We start from the raw sequence: 26,868 nt of genomic DNA on the forward strand, positions 1-26,868 counted from the left end.
ATGGTATGAACAGACAATTTGCATATGAAAATCAGACTAAACATTTGTGTTGGTGTGAACAGGCCTTAAAACTGCAACTTAGCATAATTCAATTTGCATAGCACTTTTTAGCAACAAATTCTGAACCGCAATTTTGAATTATTTGCACAGAATTTTGTAGAACAAGAATAAAAAGGTAAAACACTGTAACTATCCGCTGTGAAGTGTGACTGCGAGTGCGAGAGTAGGACACCGAGGCCGTGTGGGACAAGTATTAATTGAGACATTATCAGAATCGCCAGAGGGGCCAAAATACAGATCTGGTGGCCACTGGAACAAAGAACATTCGCAGTGGATTTGACATTGTCCAGACACGGCGTGCTGGTGGCAGGGGAGGAGTTACAGGCTGAGTGAACGCATACGAGCTCTGTCCAAACACTCTAACATCATGTGCACATTCATGCATGCCTGACACCCCCCTTCAAACCACACACACACACACATTCACACAAATCTTCTCAAAGTGCACAAAGAGTATGGATAGAAACAACACACTTTCTTTTTCCAAAGGTTCAAGGTACATTGTTATTCTACATTCATACTGACAACCAGGCAAAATCCCTTCAACAAAGACACTTCCTGAAGAGGCTGTGCATTGTGTACCAATGAAAAGAAACAGCTATAGAGAAAAGCAGAGAGAATGCCAAAAAAAAAACAAAAAAAAACACGGCACCCAAGCACAAAAACCACAGTAATAGTTTGTTAGGCTGAACCTGGAGACTATTGCTGAAAGACCTCAATCTAAGATCTAGAATGGCAAGCACAGATTCACTTCATTCACTGAATCGTAATTTGGAAAATTAAACAATTGAACAATTCCGTCGACCTGAACATGTCTTAAAACCACAATATTCTTTTACTGCAACATGCTTTGGAAAATTGGAATGGATTTTCATGCTGAAGAATTATGTTGGCATGAACATGTCTTAAAACCACAATATTTTTTGTTTTTTGCAATTAATTATGAAATTCTGAACTGAAAAGCTGAATTAATTGCAGAAAATTCACTCTGAAATCTAGAATATCGAGAATCACTTTATTCACTGCATGGTGCTTTGGAAATTGGACTGAATTTTCATGTTGAACAATTATTTTGGCGTGGACATGTCTTAAAACCAATTCTGAACTGAAAAAGTTTATTTTAAGAAAGTTAAATCTAAAATCTAGAATCACTTTATTCACTGCATCGTGCTTTGGAAAATTGGACTGAATTTTCATGTCAAACAATTATTTTGGCATGAACATCTTAAACCAAAATATTTTTCGTTTTTCACAATTGTGAAATTCTGAACTGAAAAGCTGAATTAATTGCAGAAAATACAATCTGAGATCTAGAATATATAGAGTCACTTCATTCACTGCATCGTGCTTTGGAAAATTGGACTGAATTTTCATGTTGAACAGTTATTTTGGTGTAGACATGTCTTAAAACCACAATATTTTTCATTTTTCGCAATTAATTGTGAAATTCTAAACTGAAAAGCTGAATTAATTGCAGAAAATTCAATCTAAGATCTAGAATCATAGTAATATGCATGCAAATAAACAACTAGTCAATTGTGTGAATTGGTCCTTAAACTAAAATGTTACCAAATAATTTGATTTAAAAAATATATATATATATTTGCAATACCAAATGAAAAAAAGATTTTTTTAAATGAAAAATGGACAAACACTCTGTTAATTTAAAATGAGGGTAGTTAGACTTAAGTGGACATTATTCAAAAATACTTAAATACAGAATGCTGTAACTGACCAGTCAGAATCCTATCCAGAGAGCCGTGTAATAAATTATGATAAGTAATGAGATTTGACGTTAGTCAGGCCCGTGAGGAGGTATTGGAGGGTAGATATCTCTGTCACAGTTCCAGGAGCTCATAAAAGACCAGTCTGATCCCCATCCACAGCAGCATTTATCTTCATTCTCCATACATGGGTGGGATAGTCACTGACGGGGGGGAGTGGAGGCTCTGACTGATTACACCCGTCTCTCCACCCTCTACGACTGCACAGCGGGGTGGGATGGGGGACATTCAGCGATTGAGGGGTGCCTTCGTTCGCCAACATCCTCCCCTGTGTAAATCACAGGCTGGAAGGTGCGCGTTGAGGCTATAAGTAGAGCGGATACAGGCTAATTGTTTATTGCGGCCTTGGACAACTGTTATGGGGCAAAGGGTGCGAGAAACAATCAATAAAAACATGACTGTGTGGGGCCGTCAGTTCCTGAGGCAGCATCTGTACAGCGCCGAGCCAAACAGCATGATGGTTGCCTCACACAGTCAATTAGCCGTATTAATTAACTGTCCAATACATATCATTTAAAATCAATTTAGCCCTCTTTATGGACTCTCTCAGGCACAATTTCAGGCCAAATAAAGCTGAAATAAACACAGCCATTATTCATGCACAAAGAGGTCTGATATCGCAGACTTTATATCCGAACTACAAGAGGAAACAAATTATCATAAAATACACATTGATCCATGGAAAAAAAGAGCCAAGTCACAAAATTCTACAAACATTTTACTTTAAAATTATATAAAGGAAGTTCTTGTCAAAACTATTAGCATACATGATAAAATAAGCTTTGGAGCACATATGGTTAATTGCTTGCAATATTTGCTTTTATAATACACGAAGAACATGACAAACTTAAATTTCATTATATTCCAAAACAGCTATTCCTGCAGAACTGCAATTTTATGTAAATAATGACTTACGTTTTGGTCTGTTTCATATAGAAGCCTGTTTCCACCACTGAATAAAAAATAAAAAAAGTAATTGCAACTTTTTAATCACACAATTCTGACTTTTTTCCTCACAATTATGAGTTGACATCTCGACTTTTCTTAGAATTACATGATGCAGACTCACAATTCAGACTTTTTTTCTCAAAATTGTGAAATGTGAACTCGCAATTCTGAGAAAAGAAGTTGCAATTCTAAGACAAAATCAAAACTGTGAGATATAAACTTGCAATTGTGACTTTTTTCTCAGAATTGTGAGTTTATGTCGCAATTGTGACTTTATAAACTGTGAGATAAAAAGTAGCAATTACCTTTTTTAAATTTTCATTCAGTGGCAGAAACAGGGTTCCATAGTTTCACGCACAAATCTGTAGTAAAGTTTCAGAAAACTATAATAACCCTGCCTATATTTCAAGTTAACTAAACTAAAACAGCAACAATAAAATAAAATGTTGCATTTAAAATAAAAAAAAATAACTATGACTTGTTATTTCAGCTAAAATAACTAAAAATTAAACCTGAAATAAATTTTTTTACAAAAAATAAAATAAATAAATAACACTGAATATATAGCGCATGAGTAGCATGATTCGCTTTATGGGACTCTTATGCCATTTAACTTGATATCATTCGTCCCCATTCACTTTCAGTGTAAGCATTCTGCATAGGATCTCCTTTGTGGCCAACAGAAGACAAAAAGTCATATGGATTTAGAGTGACATGAGGGTGAGTAAATGATGACAGAATTATCGTTTTTGGTGGAACTATCCCTTTAACTCAGAGCACTCCTCTGGTAGTGGATTAAGACAGTATGTCTGTGAAACAAAGCCGCTGTAAATCAGCGAAGCCTGGAAGAAAACAGCAGTGCCGTCCACACAGGGCAGTCAGCACCACTAATGCTCTTCACGGAGAGACTCTGTCTACCGGCCAAACTAAACTGCTAAGACTGACACCAATTTGTACAAAGACAACCGACAGTGCCTCAGGAGCAAAGCCTTGCTGTCAGATCTCATGGAGCTCTGTACCAGCATTGTGTGGAAATGTCAGCCATGGTCTCTGCTGAGAAAACATTCACGCTAAGACACTATTCAAATAGCATTTACTTGCATTATGCAATGCCGAGAGAAGGAGAAACAACCATTCATCTATAAGCCAATTCAAAATGCTTTCAGGCTTTCTGTGTTTCGCAAAGAGAGACAACAACTTCAAACAAATCTCTTATGGGATCATGCAAATCATGATTGAATTATCTTTTATGTTAAAAATAGACTGCTGTTCAGAAGTGCTGTTTTGTCTTATTTTGTCTCTCTGCAGACCTAACTCATGCCTCTGCTTCACTAAGCTCTGTGTTATCCTACCCAGAATTCCTCTCAGCATTCCACTGAGCTTCAGCACAGTTGATTCTTCCGGTTTCACGGCTAAATGGCACCTACAACTAGCACATGAAAACAACATTGATAATTAACAATAATGCCATAGTAATACACTCAGAAATGGTCTGAACATATGATTGAAATGGAATACTTGTGCAACAAGGTATAATAATGTGGAACAGAATGCAGCAGTATGATACATTTTCGCCACATGGCTTCAGTCAATGCATGTTTAATTCACTGTATGACTTCTAGTTAAATAAATGCAATTATTTTACATGTTTAATCCAATTTTGTGTCAAAATAGCAGTATTCAGTGAGAAATGTCGTCACACTCCTTACAAAATGAATTATCAAGTTGAGTGCATTGCGTTGTGGGTTCAATATTACACATTCTGGTTATATACTGTACATGTTAGCAAATGTAGTAGGTTATCTGTGCATTCAATGTGTATTAATATAGCTCTGAAATTTCATACTATGATAATATTTAAATGAACAAATCACACAGAAATGAAGTTTCCTCCAGATAGAAATAAGGCCACTTCAATAGCACAGAAAACCTTCTCCTATTCATGAAAAGGTGCCAGTAAATGTGTTTCTGTGAAAAAAAAAAAAAAAAAAAGGTACAAATAAAAGAGATTAATGTTGAAGATATTCTAAAAGCCTTTCAAGACTAATAGTATAAAACTTTCTAGGGGAATATTTGAGTCTTAAGGACTTAAGAGATTGTGAATAAATAATGAAAGAAAATCTTTGAAACAACCCTTTTGAGGCAGCGAGAGATTTCAAATCAAATCTATTTTACATTTTTGCCTTAGACAAAATATTGCCACGAAAAAAATAATCAGTACCAAGCAAAGTAAAAAGAAATAAGCACAGCAGGCGGAAAAAAAAGACTTTTCTACACAAAGACCAAAGGTGTACATAAAATACTGGAAAGGACCTGAGGACGAGATACACACACAGAGAGACTTTCACAGAACTACTATTAAACACACACACACTTTCAGAGTAAGAGAGAGAGGTCTTTGGATCATGAACTGCTCCAAACCTGCATAGTAAAGATCCTGTGGTGTGAATTCCTAAACAGGGAGCCAGGACTAAGGATGAATTATTTATGGCGGCCCTTTGCTCCATGTCAGCGGCTCCACTGGATGAAATGATATTTATGAAGTCCCATGGGCAGGGGAAGTTAAAGTGAAGGGGGAGGAGACGTCCTGCTCTGATGGGAGAAAACCAGCCACTGATTGAGGGATGCAGCATGAGAAGATGCTAATAAAAGTCCACGGGAGGTGGAGGAACATGTTTTCATCACCACAGAGAAAAAAAGATGGATTGAGAAAAATGAACATATGGGTTGTGCATAGTATGGACAAATAATTGGGCCTGCACAAAAAAAATAAATAAATAAAAATCGAAGGAGATGACTGACTTGGACAGCATTGCACAACAGCATCTCATCTTGTTTTTTTTCACAGTTTATTTAATCAGTGATGTATCAGCCTAATAGAGCAGACTGGCAGCAAAGACTGTCTTCCTACAACTAGCACTGTAGCAAAAATCACCATTCATGTCTAAATTTGTCACACTTTTGCAGAACTAATTTTTGTTGAATTAATTTTTGTTATCATTTACTCACTCTCGTGTTTTAAACTAGTATGACATACTGTATGTCTTGACATATGTGTGTCTTAAAAATTATATTGTGAAATATTACAGTTTAAAAGAACTGTTTCTATTTGTGACCCTGGACCACAAAACTAGTCATTAAATGTCAGTTCAACTGAAAACTGAATAAAAAAGCAATTTGAAAATCTGGAATCTGAGCCTGGCTAAAATCTAAATATTGAGAAAATCGCCTTTAAATTTGTCCAAATGAAGTTTTAAGCATATTACTAATCAAAAATTACATTTTGATATATTTATGGTAGGAAATTTACAAAATATCTTCATGGAACATGATCTTAATATTCTGATGATTTTTGGCATAAAAGAAAAATGTATGATTTTGACCCATAAAATGTATACCCAAAAATGTAATTTATTGCTGTGATGGCACAGCCGAATTTTCAACAGTCTTCCGTGTCACATGATCCTTCAGAAATCATTCCAATATGCTGATCTGAACTTAAGAAAAAATTCTTAAACATGATCAGTGTTGACAACAGTTTTTGCTGCTTAAAGGAGAACTCCACTTCCAAATCAGCAATTTACAAATAATTTACTCACCCCCTTGTCATCCAAGATGTTCATGTCTTTCTATCTTCAGTCGTAAAGAAATTATGGTTTTTGAGGAAAACATTTCAGGTTTTTTCTCCATATGATGGACTTCATTGGTGCCCCGTCTGTGTACTCTGGCTCAAAAAGGTAGAGTATGGTGAAAAACTCCATCTCATTTTCTCCAACAACTTCAGAATCGTTCGACATTATACCTTTTTGTTTGTAAACAGTGTTTGACTTGCACTTCCTTAGTCTTTGCACGTTTGCTTTGTAAACACTGGGTCTATAGTAGTGTTGTGGACATGCATCCCAGAGCTAGTGCTACGTGAGCTTTTGTGCTTAAAAAGAAAAAAATAATGACTGACCGTTTCGCTAGATAAGATCTTCCTCAGCTGGGATCGTTTAGAGCCCTTTGAAGCTGCATTTAAATTACATTTCAGAAGTTCAAAATCGGGGCACCAGTGAAGTTCATTATATGGAGAAAAATCCTGAAATGCTTTCCTCAAAAACCATAATTTCTTCACGACTGAAGACAGAAAGGCATGAACATCTTGGATGACAAGGGGGTGTGTAAATTATTCGTAAATTGTTGTTCTGGAAGTAAAGTTCTGTATTTTTGATTAAATAGCACAAGAGACTCCTTCAAAAACATAAAAAAGGTCATTATAGTGTGTGTGTGTGTGTGTATATATATATATATATATATATATATAAAAACTTACATTAAATTATTTATTTTTAAAAAGTACATTTTAACACATGTAATACCAGTGGACACCTTGTATCAAGTTCCACACAGTCATCGTTTGAAATGAATTCTTGGATTGTGCACTTGCCACAGTTATAAATCTTGTGGTTTCTTTCCATGGTCTTTTTTTTTCCATAGCTGAGCATAACATCCACATTATCCCCACGTTTCCAAACTCTCAGTGTGGGAGGTGTCAGTCTAAATTAAACAGATTGAGAATGTTCAAACTCAACATATAAAAATATCCAAGACCACACAGGGTACGTTTAATTAAAGAGCATAAAGATTATAATTTACCCTTGCAATCCCTTTAAAAACCATCCATGCTTGCTAAAAGTCTGCTGGAAAAGGAAAAACGATGCCAAGCCACTGACCAACACCAACACACAATGAGAAATAGAAATCATCTCAAAATAAGGCTCATTTGATTCTCCTTTGAACATTTATGTGCTGTGTGAATGCGAGCTTACATGACTGAATTCCCTCTTTAAACAACTTGAACATTTTGGCTGTTTTCTTGATCACTAGGCAGTAACCGGAGAAAATGGGTCTCAGTACAACTAAATTTAGGCAGAAATTTATTCAGCACACAGCAGTGGCTGAAATATGTCACTTTCCATTTCGTTCTCAAGTCATTTGTGATCAGAATCAGATTTTTGTTCCAGGCGTGATGCATCAAAACAAAAACCTCAAAACACACTTTTACCCCTGGGTGAAGAAACGCTCATATCTGAGAAATAATATAATAATGTGTGCCTTGTCTTTTATGACACCATCTCATAACATGATCATTTTTTTCCAGCAGACACAGATTTAGACATCTGATATCCAGCATACAATCATTATTCATGCACTATTCATGCACATCGCTCATAATAACTTATAACCCCGCTTACGCCAGCCACTCATGAAAAACATTCACGTCTGTGGTGCAGCTGAAATATTTGCTTTTACAGCAGTTGTACAGAAGCAATTAGCATATTTCATGGCAATTGGCAAATAACACTGCTATGAATGGTGCTCCACACACATACTTCTCTAAACGTGATTGGTGTGATTTCTTTGAGTAGCTTTTGAGGCTTACCAGTGTTAACGGTAAGTGCAATCATAATTAAGAAAAAATTATAGTTCTTAGTTTTGTTGCTGCAGGCCTGGTCTCAATGTATCAGAAGTTTTCACTTGCCTTCACCCTCTGCTTTCACATCTGCTTTACAGATGAAGTGTGTTTACTATTGTACTATAGTTATTGCTTATGGTTAGGAATTAGAACACAAACTTTTGATTAGGTATAAAATCTTTCTATCACTAAAAAATACAGGTTAGAAATCCCATCCTAGAGTAGAGAGTAGAGTTTTTTTTGTTTGTTTTTTTGATGACAAACTTTTTTTCAAATATTTGTTCTTTTTTTGGTGAGAATATAAGAATACATCATCCTTAATTTTTTTTTTTACTTCAGACAATAAATATATTTTTTACCTTTTTAAACTTTTTTTCAAATCAATTATTAAAGATGCCCATTTTCCACAAGTTGATATGATTCTTTAGGGTCTTAATGAAAAGTCTACAATATACTTTGGTTAAAAATTCTCAATGGTAGTGTAAAACAACACACTTTTTACCTTGCCAAAATCAGCACTGCAAAAATCATCCTGTTCTGGTCAAGGCTGCTTTAAATGTTAATGAGCTCTGCTCGCCCCGCCCCTCTCTTCTCTCTGTGGAGTGACGAGCCTGTTTACTTTAGCTGCATTTAGCCGATAAACTTGCTAACTAGCACGTTATTAGGACAGGTGATCGCAAAGATTCATAAAAAAACCCTTATAATCACTTCTGCTGTAAGTGAAGCTGGATCACGAATGATTCGCACAAACATAGACAGATATATGTAGATCGGGAGGCGCATTCCATTCACAAACAAACGTAATCCACTGCATCTTCAGCGGCTCAGATGTTGGGAGTAAATGACGACCACTATGTTAATTTGTATCACATCCAGCAAAACAACACTTCAATCTGAGATATTCTTGTCTAACTTACATCCCTGCTCCAGCATCGAAACAATGGAGGTCGGACTGTTACAGCTGATTTAAGGCAGGTCTGAGGTAAGACACTCGTGTCAATCAGACACACAGACACACTGAGAATGGCTTGATTTGAAAAAGGGGATATTACTTTTACATATTAATTAAAAACAACTGCATGCTACTAAAACTAAACTAAAACTCAACACTTTAACAAATACTAAAATAGCATATAATTAATACTAAAATAACACTAAGGTAAAGTGAGTTCACAGACACAACCACAACCCTAAAACCATACAATGTCAAAAGGACAGAAAGACCTTCTACAGTACATTCCCAATAGTAATAATGAATTAAGCAAGCGAACAAAATGGAGGTGAAATCTCTAGAGTATTCATAATCTCTGTAGAGAGAAAATGATTCCAGTCCTATTTTAGCACATTTTCAATGTCAAACATCAATAACTCCTCCCATCTCCTTTTCAGCAGCCTCTTTTACATATTCATGACTTGCAGGATCAATGAGATGACAGAAAGACTGATGGACAGAAGCAATCGCCTTTAGGACGACAAACACCCTGGAAGCCCTGGAAGTAATTTTGACTGAAAAGTAATGGAGAGATTTAAAATGAAAGAAAATGAAAGAAAATGAGATTCACAAAGCTTGGATAAGTGCTTCACCGCATATTGAAAAACCAAAAGTTCAATTAGTGGCACACAATGAGCAGCTGAATCATCAATTGAATAAACTGTTTTGTAGACTGAGCGTTCAGATCATTTTTATGATTTACATCTGCAAAGTTCAAGCAGGTGGTGTTTACACACATTACCAAACAACACTGTCAGCATTCACTAACAACAACTTCTAAAATCAAGTTAATAAGCTCCTAAAAGAATGAAACTCAGGCAGGAAAACACCTGTTTGGGCGAAGATTTTTAAAGCGTTTGGGGAGACTGGAGGGATTGGAGACACAAGAGCTCTTTCTCTAACAATTCCAGTTAATGGTGGTGGTGTGATGGACATCTGAACACTGGTCTAACGTAATGATTCAGGTTCTGCTACTGCCTAAAATGGAAAAAAGTGGAAATATGTTCTCTAGAAACCCATTCAACTATGCCAGATCAATCCAGACACCTCTGTACAGTGTTATATTACTGACTAGCTCCTCAACGGATCAGTAATCCGCTCAGCATATCCTCACACACATCTCACAGCTCTCATTTCAGTGGCAGCAGAGCTTCTGAGGTTTATGGGTAATGCTAGTATGTGATAAAGTGAGACGGATGTGTTATTAGATTGAGAAGGTGGTTCCTCACTACTGAACAATCTAGCTGAAGTCAGAGGTTTTCATTTATAGCCATTAGCTGGTCCAAACCGGTCTAGATGGTTGATCAGCAGAACTATCACCTGAAAGTCCTAGTTTCAACTAGTCGTTTATTTATACAGAACTTCATTGCGTAGTGTTTCAAAGCAGCTTCACATTAATAAACAGGAAACGGTGTTAATGGCATGAAATGAATCAATTAGCAAACAAATTCAACTGTAAAACAGCTCTTCAGAAGATAATAGTTTTATTATTTAGCTTAATTTAGACAAATTCAATAAAGAATGGAGCTGTAAATGGTAAAATACTCACAATTCCAGCTGAACAGATGCAAGAAATTATTTTAATGTGTAAAAAAAAAAAAAAATCATCTTACTACTTTGTGTAAAGATACAGGGATTGGACAATGAAACTGAAACACTGGCCAATACAGTGTTGGAGGTTTCATGGCTATATCTGCACAGCAAGACTGCACAGTCACCAGATCTGAATATTACTGAGCCACTTTGGGGTGGTTTGGAGGAGCGAGTCAGGAAACGTTTTCTTACACCAGCATCATATAGTGACCTGGCCACTGTTTTGCAAGAGGAGAATCCCTATGGCTACTGTGCTGGATTTTTGTGTCATTCCCAAAATGAAATTATGCTGTATTGGCCGCAAAAGGAGGCCCAATACTAATTGTGGTCTAAAACCAGGTGTTTCAGTTTCTTCGTCCAACCTCTGCAAATTAAATTTTTTCTTTACTGCCATGAAAAGCAACATCATAAACCATACAAGGCTGTACAATTGTACAACAGTTTAATTTGATAACATTTGTTCCTTATATTTGTTAAAGTTTATTAAAAAGGAAATTAATGATTTATTAATCTCATGCACTTTTGTGTTGATAAAGATTGGATGCGGGCAGCGGAATAGGACAAAAGGCCAGAAGATTGGAGGTGAAGTTCTTTTAACTTGAGCGCAGCATTTTTAGAATTCCGTTTCATGCATGAGACGAGTGCAACAGTCAAATGCGTCCATGTTTACATAGAAAAACAATGAAAATGCAGCGCAATCGAATAAAAAGCCTGTGAAGAACTACTACTGTATGTCTGATATTTCATGTTTGCATAATGGCGACAGGCTGAAAGCTGCTGTTCATTGTCTTTAATAATAAGAGTCGACTGGTGTTATACCTTCGGTCATTCTGAATGTGAATTACCTTGACTTTTGAGGGTTTTTTAAAGCATTTTCTTCGTATTATTTCTGAACATATAATATGTATAACACAAGTCTGTACAATATTTAGTTGTTGTTCATGCATCTTTTCGGCAAACATATTTAACAAGTTATTTGTTTAACATTTACATCATGCCACTTCATGTGTGGTACACTTGGAATAGAATTTTCTTTAACTAGAGGGTTAATAAAGAACAAGTTACTTGAATCATGTTGTAGTTACATTTTCAAGTTGACTAGTTAAAAGGTGTAAAAAAAAAATCGAGATTTTACATTTTTTGCCGTATCGCCCAGCCCTACTTTACCGCAACCTTGATTTTTTTGCTTTTTTCAAAGAAAACATTGAACAAACCAAAATATTTTGTGTTAATCAGCATTAAGCCACAAATACTATTGTATAAACTTGTCTTGTACTGAATCCAGAACATTCCTTTAAGCTGGTTAGGTCTGACAGACCATCTCAGACATGCAACAAACCAGCGATCATATTCCAAATACCAGCCTGATCCTCTTCAACTTGTATGACCTAGTTTCCCCCCCCCGGATTTAGAGTTCTGAATCAGATCACCATGAGGCATGCTTTAATTTCCCTCATTGATTCATCACTTTCTTCATTCGCTGTGGCAGTGGGAGTAAGCCTGGCCAGTTTCTTACATCATACACTTGGCATGTCTCGCAGCTCTCCTCTTCAACTCTAAACTAGCCATAAATCTCCAGCGCTCATGCGGCCCCTGACCCCTCCGCATTGTGCCACTGCTAAAAGAGAAGGATAAAAAAAACCCACATGGCTCCTTGAGCACAGCATGAAAGTATCTGAAGCATTGTCCGATGTGACCTCAACAAAAGAGAGCAGCATTTCTATTAAAACGTCATCTCGTGGCAGTTGGCTTTGTAACACAACAAAGCAGACACCTCCTGATGCACTTGGCTAAACCAACAATAGGAGTAAGTCAGAGTGCGATATGATGTATAAGCTCAGCCCTGAACCTAACCGGGATAGTCAATGATGGGAACCACAGCGGAGCAATGTGGGGGGCTGGGAGGGGGAATTTGTGCCCTGCAGGACTCAGATGGGGGAGAAACTAGCATCCATTATTAATGCAAGTCGGCTGCAAGGGGAAATGGATCAAATGTGGCTTTCGGTGAAGCTACTACCTGAATAACATGAATTATTTGTTGTTCATCGTACAAGCTTTGTCCTTTTCGTCCTCCATAAATGTCTTTTTCACACTGTCGGCTACAATCTCATTTCAAAAACTGCTCATTTGGTATCACCTCAGAGACCGAAGAGATTCAGCGCCATATGGAAAGGTAGAGAAACTGCAGAATTAGCATTTCCCAGTATGCGATGCATTTGTAAGAAACACACGGTGTCACGAGCGGAATAATTCAATCACACATTATGGTAAATACCCATAAACATATGGCTGGTTAATGGAGTCCAGGAGACAATTATGCTCTTGAACCCCGCGGAGTGAATGACATGGGCTAAAGGAGCAATGCTGCTACCACAGCACATTTAATTCAATATAGCAAACTAAGGTGTGGTAGATGTGACAGCACATGATGAAGTGACACACAACAGAGAAGGAGAAGGAGGTAGGAAGGGGGTTGATATTGATTGCACTACCTCCAGTCTGAGATCAGCATGAGCTAGCTGGAGATCTCCAGCCCAGCGGCTAGCAGTTTACGGCATGTGCCCCCTGGGACGCGAGCGGACACAAATGAGCCTCAAATGAGTCTCCGTCGGTCACGCCACATATTCCACCTCACCTCCATCCCCCATGCCTTCACATAACAACACATCAAGCGCTGATTGAAATTCAAATAGGAGCAGCGCACGACGGGATAGACATAGCGAGGCATCGCCAAGGTTCTCAGGGGCCCAATACAGCACAGCTCCATAACCACTTAACTACTAGTCAATTTTCCACTGAGATTTTGGAGTGATGTTTGGCGATATGTGATTTCATGGGTGATCAATGCTCTGTATAACATTTCTGGTGAAGAAATCCAAAGCGCAAGTAGGCAACATTCATTTTTTTGTGTTTGCCATTTAGCAGAAACGCACAACCTTAATGGTCACATTTACTTGTTCATTAGCCGAAAGAACTCGCCGGATGAAAATGGACGGCAAAGCTTGAAATTATATTAGGAAAGGTTTACCTTGAGTAATTCAGTTACAAGGGTTCAATAACAACAACCTGAATGAGTTCCAGAGCTCGTCAAGGACCCTAAATCAATTTGTGCACAACAAAGCATTAGAAATGAACGAAGGCTTATATTAGGTAAATCTCATTCTTTAGATCATCACTCCTGGTACACTTAAATGATCCAGACTCTTGGTTCTCTAAAACATTGAAAGAATAAAGAATAAACTGAACATCAGTCCAAAAAAAGAGATATGATTGCTATGAAAGGCTGGTGAATGATAGCAACAAATTTCAAATAACCACTGATTATTTGAAACCATGATAAAATGTAAAGAAAATGTCAGAAAATATGATGAGATTCCAAGTAGTTCCAAAATTCCAGAATCAGATACTTAAGTTCAGGAATCGGATACTTTTTGTAAAATCAAAATTCAGTTCCACCTATCAGGTTCTGTGTGCGCATGAATAATTTATTCAAGAGATTCGTTCACAAACACAGATTCATCCAGTAATGAAACAAGCAAATCTTGATTCATCCATTCATAAATTCCATGAGATTTTGTTTAGTTGTCTAATATTTTTTCTTCAGAATTGTGAGAGAACTACAACCTCCATTAAAAAAAAAAGTCTTAATTTATTCATAATCATGTGGATCTTTTTTGCACACAAAAAGCTCTTAATCAAGTCTAGTTTTTATGTAGCCGCCTGATTTTTATTCATGGTATTCAACAGCAATGAATATTTTTGCAAAAAGAGACACAGAATAAATGTGTTTGATATCTAAATGTTTGAATTAACCACATTAGAATCGAAAACTGGGAATCGATAAGTATTGGAATCGATAAGCAGAATCGGAATCAGAATTGGAATTGGTCAAATTCAAACGGTACCCAATCCTAAGGATTACTATTGCTTAAAATTTGACATTTATGTCACAACAATTTTGCTACATACATGAAAGATACCGAATATCTTGAAACAAGAACAACTGACCTTATAATTTACGTTTTTTGGGCAAAAAAAAAAAACAGGAGAAAACATTCGACCAATAGGAAACCAATTAGTAACACCAAAATATTGAATTTGGCTGACAACCAACAAACCTATGTACTTCGAACCAATTGTAGTAAAGTTTTTCAGCAACTTTCGAACTATGTTTTAGGCCCTCCAAAACTATTTCGAACATAACAGCTTTTTTTCTTTGCTGTTTTCATTTTTGGTTGTCGCATCACTACCAGCAACCATCCAAAACAACCAGAAAAAACACAATAACCCAAGAACAACTATTTAGAGCACATTAGCAACTACATATTAATATGGTTTCTTCAGATAAATAACCAAGCCTCAAAAACAAAACATCAACAGTTTTGCCTGAGAGAACACTTCAATTATTGCAGCGTTGGATCCCTGAGATCAGAATGTTGTTTTTCTGTTAGTTTTGTTGTTCATTTCACAACAAAATTATATTCATGAGCACTAAAGCTCATCCATAGTTCTTACACCAGGGGCTGGACACTGTTTACTGGCTGCAGATAGATGTGTGGCCCAGACTTCCTAATGGCTTCCTGTATTTCACAGAACAGTTTCCTCTCAGGAAATTTTATCAATACAAGCCGCTTCAGCACTGACCCAAAACCACAATACACAAGTCACCTACTTTAATTAAAAGCGATTGAATGCGCTGAAGGCGCGCTTCCACTAAGAGCAATCAAATGAGAAAGAAAGAAACTATATAAAAAATGAATTGAACTGGGATGGGGTTTATTGAACTAGAACCAGAAGTGCGAAAAACTTCATTTAATCTCACATAAGACTGAAAAGACAAATCTTTTTCATATCGCCATATCGCGATCTAATCAAAATAAAAGTGCTGAAAAGCTACTAGGAGAAATTACACGAGGAGAGTCGGCATCATAAAGCCGAATGGAACTTTTGACCTACTGGAGAATATTACACACTCTTTAAATAAATGGGGCATAGAAGAATACGTCTGGAGCCCGTGGGCTCAATGCAGGCTGGCACAAGCGAGTGGTTCTACCCTCATTAGAAATTAATTACCACTGTAGTCAGCGTGGGGCAGCTGTACAGTCACTATGTATCTAAGGCTTTACCCAGGGGGAGCAATTGAACCCCTGACCCCCCTCTTTTCGGCAAGCAATGTGCAACACCACCCTGACCGTGAATTACTGGCCCAGCCATGCTGGGAATGTAGGCAGCAGCAGTAAGATTATGAAGTGGGTTGGGTCGGTTCAGTCCACAGCTCAGTGAAGAGGTTTATTATCTTTTAGGAATTCCTCAGTGAAACTATCTTCTAGCTCAACATGGGCCCCCAAAAACATGCAAAGGGTAATGACTGCGATATCATCTGATTGCAACTGCTAATTATCCAATCATCAAGTTATTGTACACATGATTCTGCTTAATTCAAATGAAGTGGGGCAATTGTGTAAATGTCTAGAGGTGAGAAATGGAAGATAAAAGTAGCATTTTGTCTAATTACCGTAGGTAAAAAAAGATCCCGAAATAGTGGCTTCCTGTAATTGCATTTGATGAACATAATGGGTCTGATACCACTGCTGCAAAATCATGGGTGAATACTATGTCTTCCAAAATTCTCCAATTACTGATAGGTGAGGAACAACAGAAACAGAAAAATATGATTTGTGAATCTCTGATAAAAAGAATCGGAGGACGGTTTTCCCTCTGCTTTGGAAAAAAAGGCTCCTTTAGTCAAGTCAAATATTAAATGTCGATCGTCTCCCAACTAGTTTGTTTCATTTTCGTGTACCTAAATGAAAAGAGGCACATTTGCATAGATCTGTATTAGCGATTACTTATTTCGAGGCCCAAGTGCAATCTGCATAAAGAATTCAGCAGAATGATTTTCAAAGGTAAAACGTGTTAAACTGCTCAGAAACTCTTAATAGTAGCTGTGCGCTTAGTGCTTTAGAATTTTCAAACTTCTGAATCACTAATAAAAAGTTGGATAAAGGGAAAAAATTACATTATTTCAGGGAAATCATTTGACAGAACGATTGTGTAATTCAAAGAGACAGAACATTTAACATCGGATGAAACTGTTGTGAAATAACCGTTTTCTGGAAAACTGTGAAGCTTTCTGTGACTCCACATAGGCATACTTATTCCACAGGTAGTCTGTCAAATATGCCTTTTCATCAGGTTTTTATTTCCATAAAACAGCTCATTAGGCATATATGGTAACAGCTGGCCTCCCTCTAATGATGCCTCCTCCCACACGAACACACTCAGTGGGATCATGTGACACGTGTCCATGGGTCCAGTGCTGGAATGTCAGGCCCACTCTGCAGGTGCTTTTCTGGCTTTATCTTCTTCTCCTGGCTGTTTTTTCTCTAGCTGCATTTATCCATCATAGGGTCAGAGGCCAATTCTTGAGGTCAGGGACCCAGAGCAGCTGGTTTCCATCATTCCCGCTGCTCCTAAACATTGGGAGGAAATTCTTCATATCTCATCTTGCAAGCACTGCAGCTGCAAGACCATCTACAAGTTATAAATGCAACCCTAGAAATCACCCAAACTGTCTTACACCATAACAATGCCCAGAAAATGTACAAATCTACATTACTTTGGGCAGGATGTGAAACACCATAAAAAGGTCAGTAATGCACAGCTCTGCCAGGCTCTCTGACATCTGTTATCTCGTAAGTTTCAGGATTTATAAAGAGCAGATCTTACAATCACAAAAGCAGACCTTTCAGAGACTCATTTCAGTCAAGATACGGTATTCACAGCATATGATGTAACCTAGGCTAATGTAAACAGAGATTCTGTAATCATTTCCATTATGAAATACAAAATTAACATGCAATATAACACATATGTTCAGAAAAGCATCTTAAGAAGCCATTTCTTATTTATTTGTCAAATAAATATTCTGAGAATATTCCACCATTTATGTCCTCTCATGTTGTTCATGAATGTATGATATATTTTCCATAGAACAAGAAAGGAGAAAATATGAAGCTTGTTTTATTTGCTCTTCTCATTTTAATTACAACAAATGGAGACAGAAGCTTGCAAGCTTCAAAATGAACACAAAAGAAACTGCCATAAAAGTGGTCCATACAACTTTTTCTCTATATTCCAAGTCTTCTGAAGACAAATAATAGCTTTGAGTGAGAAACCAATTGAACTTTAGTCAACATTCACTAAAAATCTTGTTCTTTTTTTAAAGCTTAAAAGTTCCAGTTCACATTCATTGTAATATTAAATGTGACCCTGGACCATAAAACAAGTCATTTTATGAAATCTATACATTGTCTGAAAGTAAATAAATAGAAAAAAATAAATAATCCATTGATGTATGGTTTGTTAGGATAGGATAACAATATTTGGCCAAGATACAACTATTTGAAAATCTGGAATCCAAGGGTGCAAAAAAAAAAAAATTCAAAATATTGAGAAAATCGCCTTTAAAGCTGTCCAAATGAAGTTTTTAGCATTGCATATTACTGATCAGAAATTAAGTTTTGATATATTTACAGTAGGACATTTACTAAATGTCTTCATGGAACATGATCTTCACTTAATATCCTAATAATTTTTGGCATAAAAGAAAAATCGATAACTTTGACCCATATTGTATTGACCCGTATTGCTACAAATATACCTGTGCTAATTAAGACTGGTTTTGTGGGGGTCACAAATAAAGAAACCAACAATAAACCAACTTCGTATCTTGCAGAACCAAAAAAGATATATGGATTTTCAACCACCGTCATAATTTTAAGTAACTTATATTAAAACTGTGATTTTCAGTTGAACTATACCTTTAATGATTATTGACACCTGGAAAATACAGGTTACTAATTTACATAAGAAAAAAAATGAGCAAATACTGCACTGTTTAAACTGCGAGTCCCCAGCGTTCCGTTTTTCACACTTCCTTGGTTAAGTAAAGGAAGGAGTGTTTGCTTTTGGAGCAGGCAGGTATGACAAGCCCTTTCCGGACCTTTGCGATAAACCAAAAGCCAACCTCAGGATGGCGCGGCGAGAAGATCTTAAGCATGTCTTGTGCTGCCAAGAGCAACAAGCTGAGTTCAGGCAGACTGGCACTGATACTGAGCCCATTCACAATCCATCTTAAGCGATGCATCTACAGACTACAGCTCTCTGCCACACTGAGGCCTTTTTACAGAGCCGTGAGGGAAGGGCCCCCGCAGTGCCCGTCATCAGCGTTCAAGCAATGTGCAACTACAACAGGGTGCTTCAATCACCTTCAGTGATTTCACAGCTTAGTCCGCCGGAACGCTTGGCACAGATATCAGTTCATGCTGTCGTTACTCACATATAACATTTACCGCTGAGAACCGAGAACCGGGAACCGAATGAAGGGAAATACAGCACAAGTTCGCATGTCAGCAAATTCAGCAGGTGTGTGGAGACTGTAATGACTGGTCCTTTCAGATTTTCGTGATTAAGTGAAATACTACAAAACAGGCCATAAAGAAAACAGACCCCATTTCATGACAGCTCAACTACCAGCACAGGAAGACGGAGAGAGAACAATACTAATTAATATGGTAGTGACTGTGAGCAGCCAAGCTGCCCAGGCACTGTCGGAAAGAAGAACAAAATCTAAACATTCCAAACTAACTGGGTCAGCAATAAATGGGTTTTATTTGGACTGAGCAATGAACAGATCGGTCTTGCACATGGAAAAATGGTTTCCCGCAACTGAGTGCTGATATTTGTTCTAGTTCAGCGTTTGGGATCATTGGTATGGTGCCGACTGTGAAATATGCAGAACAGAACTGTGCAGAACAGAACTCCGGAAGTTGTGGAGAAATCCCACATACAATACAGAATCATCTTTCATATTTTCTAAAGAAAACTGAGCTGTATTTGCTTATGCAAAATTTGCCACCAGAGTGATGCTTAATGGTTACTTGAGTGTTCTGGGTCGCTTAATGGTTCACTATAAAGTCTCTATAAGGGGGCGTTTATGTAACACTGTTTTCAACTAAAAACAAAAAGTATTTTATGTGTTTTGGCTGTTTGACTCATTCTCAGGTTTAAGTTAAAGGGCTAGTCAATTGAAAAATGAATTACTCACCGTCATGATGTTCCAAGACCTTTGTTCATCTTCAGAACACAGATTAAGATATTTTTGATGAAATCCAAAAGCTTTCTAACCCTACAATTACCACGTTCAAGGCCCAGAAAGGTAGTAAGAACATTGTTAGAAATAGTGCAGGTGACATCAGTGTTTCAACATTAGTTTTATGAATTTACAAGAATACATTTTGTGCGTAAAGAAAACCAAAATAGCAGCTTTAATTTAATTTTCCTCTTCCGTGTTAGTCTCCGACATGCATTCACGAGAATACCACTACGCATGTGGTGCTGCTGACGCAGGAGCCGCTGTTTTTTGGGTGATCTAACCCTTTAAGTGATGTACTTGTGTAATGTAAAATTCTAGACGACGCAAATAATTATTGTAAAAACAGGGGGAATGAGTTCTACAGTTAAATATTTAATGTAAGCCAATATATCCAAAACCAAGACTAGATTATTGCATTGGATATGGATTGCATCTGCAAAACAACTAATGCAGAACAAGCTATATTCTGAGAGGTTTGTTCAAATCTGTAATTCTGTGTAAGAGCGATAGATACTGTAAAGCTACTCATAATCTGAGCTATTCAAATAGAGTTTAATATTAGCCTAATTCTGGATTCGCAAGGGTGAACACAATCATACCAAGTGGAAGACACTGCAAAAGGCTTATCAGAACCACTAGCTGGATTTTGCTTCACTTCACCAAGTACAAGCATTTATATCACACATGCATCATAATCTTCTCCAGCTGCTGAGGCTGGCAAGAGACACGGCGGCAAGAATTCACCCGCAAAGAGAGATCCACTGGGAACTGCAACCACTCAGATCCCAAATGAGGGTGTTGACCACCAAACATTCCGTAAGCATGACCATTCCATCGGAATTCCTTCAACAACAACAAAAAGCCATACACTACCTCGTGTGTATTTGCGTAGACTGGTCATTTTCTCAAACGCTACACTAAAATAGTGCACTCAGTAACATAATGATACACTACTGATGGTAATGGCACAGAATTGAGCTGGGCTGGCTTGGATCGTCAGAAATCTTTCCAATAATCTTATACAGCGGAAGCTCACCATCTCAATAATTGGACTCAAATTTTCACAAGTAGCTTTAACCATTCATACCTCAATTTGGAGACCACTAAAAAAGAAATGCTGGTGAACAGTCTATGTGATGTTAAGGCTTCCTGACACAGCCTAGTAAAGGCAAGCTTGGAATGGAATATTTGAGCCTATGTACCACTTACTATATACTGTGCAGAATATACTGTACCATTTTTTTTAAATAATAATTCAAACAGCATGTAGCACTGAACATTTAAAACTGTAGTATGCTAAATCATTGCCATATGATCTCACTACGTGGCATGTATAAACCACTCAGTCATCGAAACAAAAAATGTGCCAGTTCACACAATTTTGAGTCATTTTCGCTGTCTGATCTAATGACAAATCAAGGAGAGATGATATTGACCATCCTTGTAGATAGCAGGAGAAGGCAGACAAGTCAAAAGCACAGCATTCTAGGACACAGTATCCTATGCAGTGTGCTCTGGTTATAACCTCTTCGTTTTGGTAAATGTAATAGGTCATCCTTTCTATTCCTTGCAAATCCATTCTGTATAACATGTTTGAAATAGTACGTACACTGTCCTAAACATACTTTAAACACACTTAGTACAAGGCCAATGAAAGGGTTTGATTTTCTCACAAAGAAACGCAAATTATATGTTGACAAACATCAGGTCAAATTATTTGCCAGCACTTTTGCCGCTAGTGCAATAAACACATAACTCCATCAATCATAATCCATTTACATGCTACTATCAAGCCTTCATTTGCACATTATGCAATTAGCCAAGGGCTCATTGTCCATCTAAATTAATAAAGAACATTGAAGGCTAGATCTCTCAGCTGGAGCTTATTGTGACGCCCTATTTCCAGCGAGATTCAATTGCTGACAATACTTAATTTGTTACAGTGATATTGATCCTCTTTGTTCCCTGACATCTGAAAACATGCAGCTGCAACAGTAATGATGACTTTGGATAATGATTATAATGCACAACGGACAGGCTATTGCACTGACGGGATATTGCCAGAAAAGGCATCCATTTATCTATGATAAAAATGTATTTTTCCACATTCTGAAAACAAGCAAAAAACAACACAGCTTTTACTAAAAGCACTCTGCTGGTACCATGGTCCAGAGATGCCATTAGATATATGCCATGGTACTGAATAATTAAGTAACTCTAGTAAAGAGCAAAAAAAACACAGTGTTACAATTGTTCCTTTTTCGTTAAAAATATATATTTCTAAAATACCAATATATGTAGTGATAACTGTGAGGCACAAAGCTTTCTAATGATCCACTCAAAATGTTCTAGTATGTAGAAGAGGAAAAACTTTGCTAGAATAACACTGTCCTTTTGTTGAGGTCTTGCTTAGGTCTGTGCATTGAATCGCAATGAAGGCCTTTGCGATTGAAGCAGATCTCTTACAGCGCTGAGTGGTTGCAGACAAGGTTGTGAGGGTGTTTATACAGTTTAGCATGATGTTTACATTGTCCGTAGGGAAGCCATCAGCACACAATTCTCTCCCAGCAGGATTATGCAGATAAGATGGGATGTAAAAGGATGCAATGACAACTTTCCAAAAAAAAAAAAAAAACTCTCACATGAAGACATGCCCATTTCCTTTCCAGCACAATGAAAAGTTGGAATGCAGTTATTGGTGAGATGTAGGTCACCTGAACTTTAAAAAACACTTTTGGTTTACATGTGTGTGCTTCAGGACCTCAGAAAACGTGTTTCAAATAAACACATATTTTCGGAAGGGGACCCCACAATTAGTAACTTGAAACTCGCTCTCCGCATGTAGGTCCAATTCTCTGGAATCAATCAAAACTCCCAAAGGAACTCCCTGTTCCCCCCTTAATCTCCTGGTTTTATTACTTTCCAGACAGAGTCTGCCCATTCCACCCAGCCCCCCATTCCTCCCTTTTGTACTGATCTCCAGCAAAGCCTGTGATTTTTTACCACAGCACATTGCTTTTCATGCAGCAGAGCAGCTTTCATCAGCCTCCGCACGCAAGACAGCCCAGCCGCAAACTCCACTAGGGCCTGCTCTCACCGTACGTGATCCCAATAAACAAGCTCACGGATCCAAACTAGTGAAAACACGTTGGCAATACTAATGAAAGAATTAAGTGATTCATCACACAAATTAAATGTGAGCCTTTTCATATTCAATTTGAACATAGATTATGAATGAACTAACAAAAGACTGATTGATTCAATTTCTTAGCTCTGAAGCAAAAATCACAACCACCTTATCTAAAGGCATATTTGCACAGCTGAGCTAAGGCTGCTCTGTGCCGGCTCCATGTTCTGTGCCAGAATGCGATGCAATTGCACATAAAACAGTGCTAAAATAAAACATGGTAGCTCTGACCCAGCTCAGTCCCTGTATTAAAGACACCTCTGATGCCGCATTGGCTCTGAGTAAACAAAATGCAATCTTTAACTTTGCTATTGTGATACTTAATTATTCATATCAGCCCTATTTACCAAATATATTTCAAAGAAATATTTAAAAATTATGAACAGTGTAAATGCAGCATAAACCAGTGTGTATAAATGCACCTTTTTTCAGGTATATGCAGCATCTGTGCTGTCTTTTCAGTGTAAAGACGCCATTATATATCCAAGGAATTGCTTTTGCCCCAGATATGTATTCTTTTTGGTTTCAAGCAGAGGAAAGTAATTCACTTTCACTCTTGAACCCAGAATTGTACAGCCACCAAAATAAACAGGGTAGACGTTCTTCTCAAAATACCATTTTCCTCTTTTCTTTCAAGTGCGCAGTCAAAACAAATACCATGTGTAACTTACGGCTTCTTTAGAAAAAAATAACCACTTTTTGCATGATATGATGCAGATCTATAATTTCTTACAGAGACCATGTCTAAGGGGTATGTGACACTCCAACAGTGCGTGAAAAGCAGTCTTTAAGCTCTGATTTTAAGCCCAGACATGAGGTTATTAGCCTGTAATTACAGAGATTTAATTTACTTCTTTTCCATGAGGCCGGTTTGGTGACTCATTATTTAATAAAGGAATGAGGTTTTTTCTTCAGGTGAAAAATGTTAAGGTGTTAATGCAGATCACACCTTTGCAATTAATGAGCCTTTCCAGAGCAAATATAAAGATTACAAAGCGACATTACACATATGTTTTGATTTATGAGGCAGTCTGAACAGACCGTGTTCGATGAGCTGGACAAAATCCTCGATTCTGTGTTAGTTGCACAAGTTATTAAATGTTAGTCACACATACTCCTTCCTGCACTTACATAAATTTGCACACATTTCACACGTTTGTCACTTTCACGCTAACAGACGGCGGGTCACAACACAGAAAGTTCTAATGCTCTTTAATCTCTGTCTTACCTTTTTCAGCATGGGAAACTGTGATCGTGAGGCAGAAAAGAGAGAGGAGCAGCCGGGCTCCCCGCTCCGCCATCACTTTAAACACAAATAAAAGAAGTGTGAAAAGCCTCGAACACAATCCGTATTTAAAATCCTTCTGATCGCGCGCACGGATCAGTTCAACAGTGTGAACACATCCGGAACGAGTTACTTCCGAAAGTTGCCGAAGGAAACATGAAGCTCGTTGAGCAGAGAGGCACGACCAGCCGGAGAAATGCGCTTTAAAACTTCAACAGGCGACCGAGTATAGTCAAAGTCAATCCATATTTCCGAGATTACACCAACGCCGAGCTGGAGAGGAGCGAAATGCGAGGCGTCAGTGCAGACATAATGTGTAAAGGTGAAGAGAGAGAGAGAGAGACACAGAGAGAGAGAGAGAGAGAGAGCCAGTCCGGACGGTTGGAGATATTTTTCACTGATCTCACAGAGAGAGAAAGAGAACAGCAGGAATTCAGATCGGAACCTGGGAAGACCGGAACTGGATCACAAAGAGATCAGGAGTCATCTCACGTGGCCATCCCAAAAGCCTGGAATGGCTTTAAACGATTTTGCCATCTTGAACAAGTCATTTTTATAGGCTCCTTTGAACAATCTAAGCCTTTAAAGTTTTAAAATTCAAATCCGTATAATGATTTTTGGCATAAAAGAAAAATCTATTATTTTGATCCATATAATGTATTTTTGGCTATTGCTACAAATATACCAGTGCTGCTTAAAACTGGTTTTGTGGTCCAGGGTCACAATTTTTAAAAACGTAAAACCTTATTTAAAAATAGTTAACTAACTAAACTTGTTTTTTTGAACAAATATTTAATAAACTGAACAAATGTTTAATTATTTGATCAATATCTCTGGTGAAACAAACATTAAAGCATCCAGCTAGTTTTTGGGGAAAAACAAACACATTCAATGTCAAAAATTAGTATTTCTAAGTTTGTTAATTATAAACCAAAGTTATGTTGTGCCGTTGTGCCAAACATTCCCATGGGGATGTTATGTTGTTGCCAACCGTCTCTACTCACACTCTTTTCCTATATGATGTTTGCCAAGTAGCATAATTTATCACAGGCTTCCAAATACTATATCAACATGTAACTAACATTCATATTTAAATCTTTTTATAATATCTTTTATGGCAGCGCTTTTTTTAGGATATAAAAATGGAAAAGTCTTCAACACTTCTAACAACTTGACAGAAGCAATGTGGCAAAAATCTGTTCATTCAGCTGCCACTGAAAAATGTAACACACTGTCAGATCTGCTCTGGAAGCACTCATTAGGAAGAGCTCCATCTACTGGCAGATTTACTCAATGAACTGTGGTCCAGAAATGTTATGAAATGGTAATACCGTGGTAGTAAATGATTACCATGTTCATGTGCCACTCTGTTTATGTGCTATTTCAAGGTACTTGAAATGGTACATGTCTGTAAAACATATTATTGCATTGTCGTTTTTTGTTGGTGTAGAATTTTCTTCAGACTGATTTCAGTTTTCTGTTTTGTAAAGGAATGTGAGCAAATTCTTCACTGAAGTTGTTGTGTATATATGGTATATATTTTCATCCTTTGGGTGTGAACAGGATATTAGGGGCATTTCTCACATTAACAATGCACTGTTCACCTCAGTAATATTACATCGCTTTTAATCTGCATCAGTAATTATTATTCAACATTTACCTCTAGTGTATTACACATTATTTTCTGTGGTGAAATTTGCAGCAATGTACAGGATGTACGCATGAGGTGCTGGGTGTTATTTTATGCTAATAGTGATATGGGGTCTCTTACCACTCGCAGCTGAACACGCTACTCTTGATTGTCTTGAACCTTTGGGATCGCCTGAGTGTGTTTCTTATCCCCAAAACAGAGATCCCTTGCTTTCAGCAGGATTTCAACGAGGGCCTCTGTTTGTTCCTGTTTGGACAGACGTGAAAGATGAAAGTTGGAATGATGGACAGAACCGAATTGTAAGTCTGCATGGCTACTTTAGTATTTTTCTCACTTGGTGGCTGAAGGATTAAAGCACTTGGCAGTGAAACTGCTGAGGATTACAGGGATTAATACAGGTTTAGAAAACGCTAGCGGAATTAATCTGATCACTGTAAGCACTGAACCCTATTAATTTAAGGCAGATTATTTGGTTGTGGATGGGAACAGCATATGTCATGCAGACACCAGTGTTTGCTGAATTGTCAGTGTTGCAGCCCACAGACTCATCCTGACTGATGCAGGTTAATATATCTTCACCTTCTACGCCTTTTGTGTTGACATTTCATCTACTCACACAAGTGTTTTCTATGTCACTCTTCTTCTTTCCAAAAAGTTTCCAAGTTCTCCCAAAAATAAAAAGTCTGTCACCATATACTCCAGCATGTCTTTCCAACACTCTATCACATCCAAGATAAAGTCTGAAGAAAAATCATGT

The 26,868-nt window shown here is 37.5% G+C and overlaps 1 protein-coding gene across 8 annotated transcripts in view; it reads right to left on the reverse strand.

Annotated features, from left to right (window-relative positions):
* neo1a (neogenin 1a) overlaps positions 1-24,856 on the reverse strand; it is a 173,760-nt gene extending 148,904 nt beyond the window's left edge. For all 8 annotated transcript variants that reach the window (XM_051114569.1, XM_051114565.1, XM_051114564.1 and 5 more), the window contains exon 1: positions 24,404-24,856. In XM_051114569.1, coding sequence (XP_050970526.1) covers positions 24,404-24,476 — 73 coding nt within the window. In that variant the 5' untranslated portion in view covers positions 24,477-24,856. The remainder of the gene's footprint in view (positions 1-24,403) is intronic.
* Between the last annotated feature and the right edge of the window lie 2,012 nt (positions 24,857-26,868).

Source organism: Labeo rohita, chromosome 7 (genome assembly GCF_022985175.1).
Source record: "Labeo rohita strain BAU-BD-2019 chromosome 7, IGBB_LRoh.1.0, whole genome shotgun sequence".
Classification (NCBI taxonomy): Eukaryota; Metazoa; Chordata; class Actinopteri; order Cypriniformes; family Cyprinidae; genus Labeo; species Labeo rohita.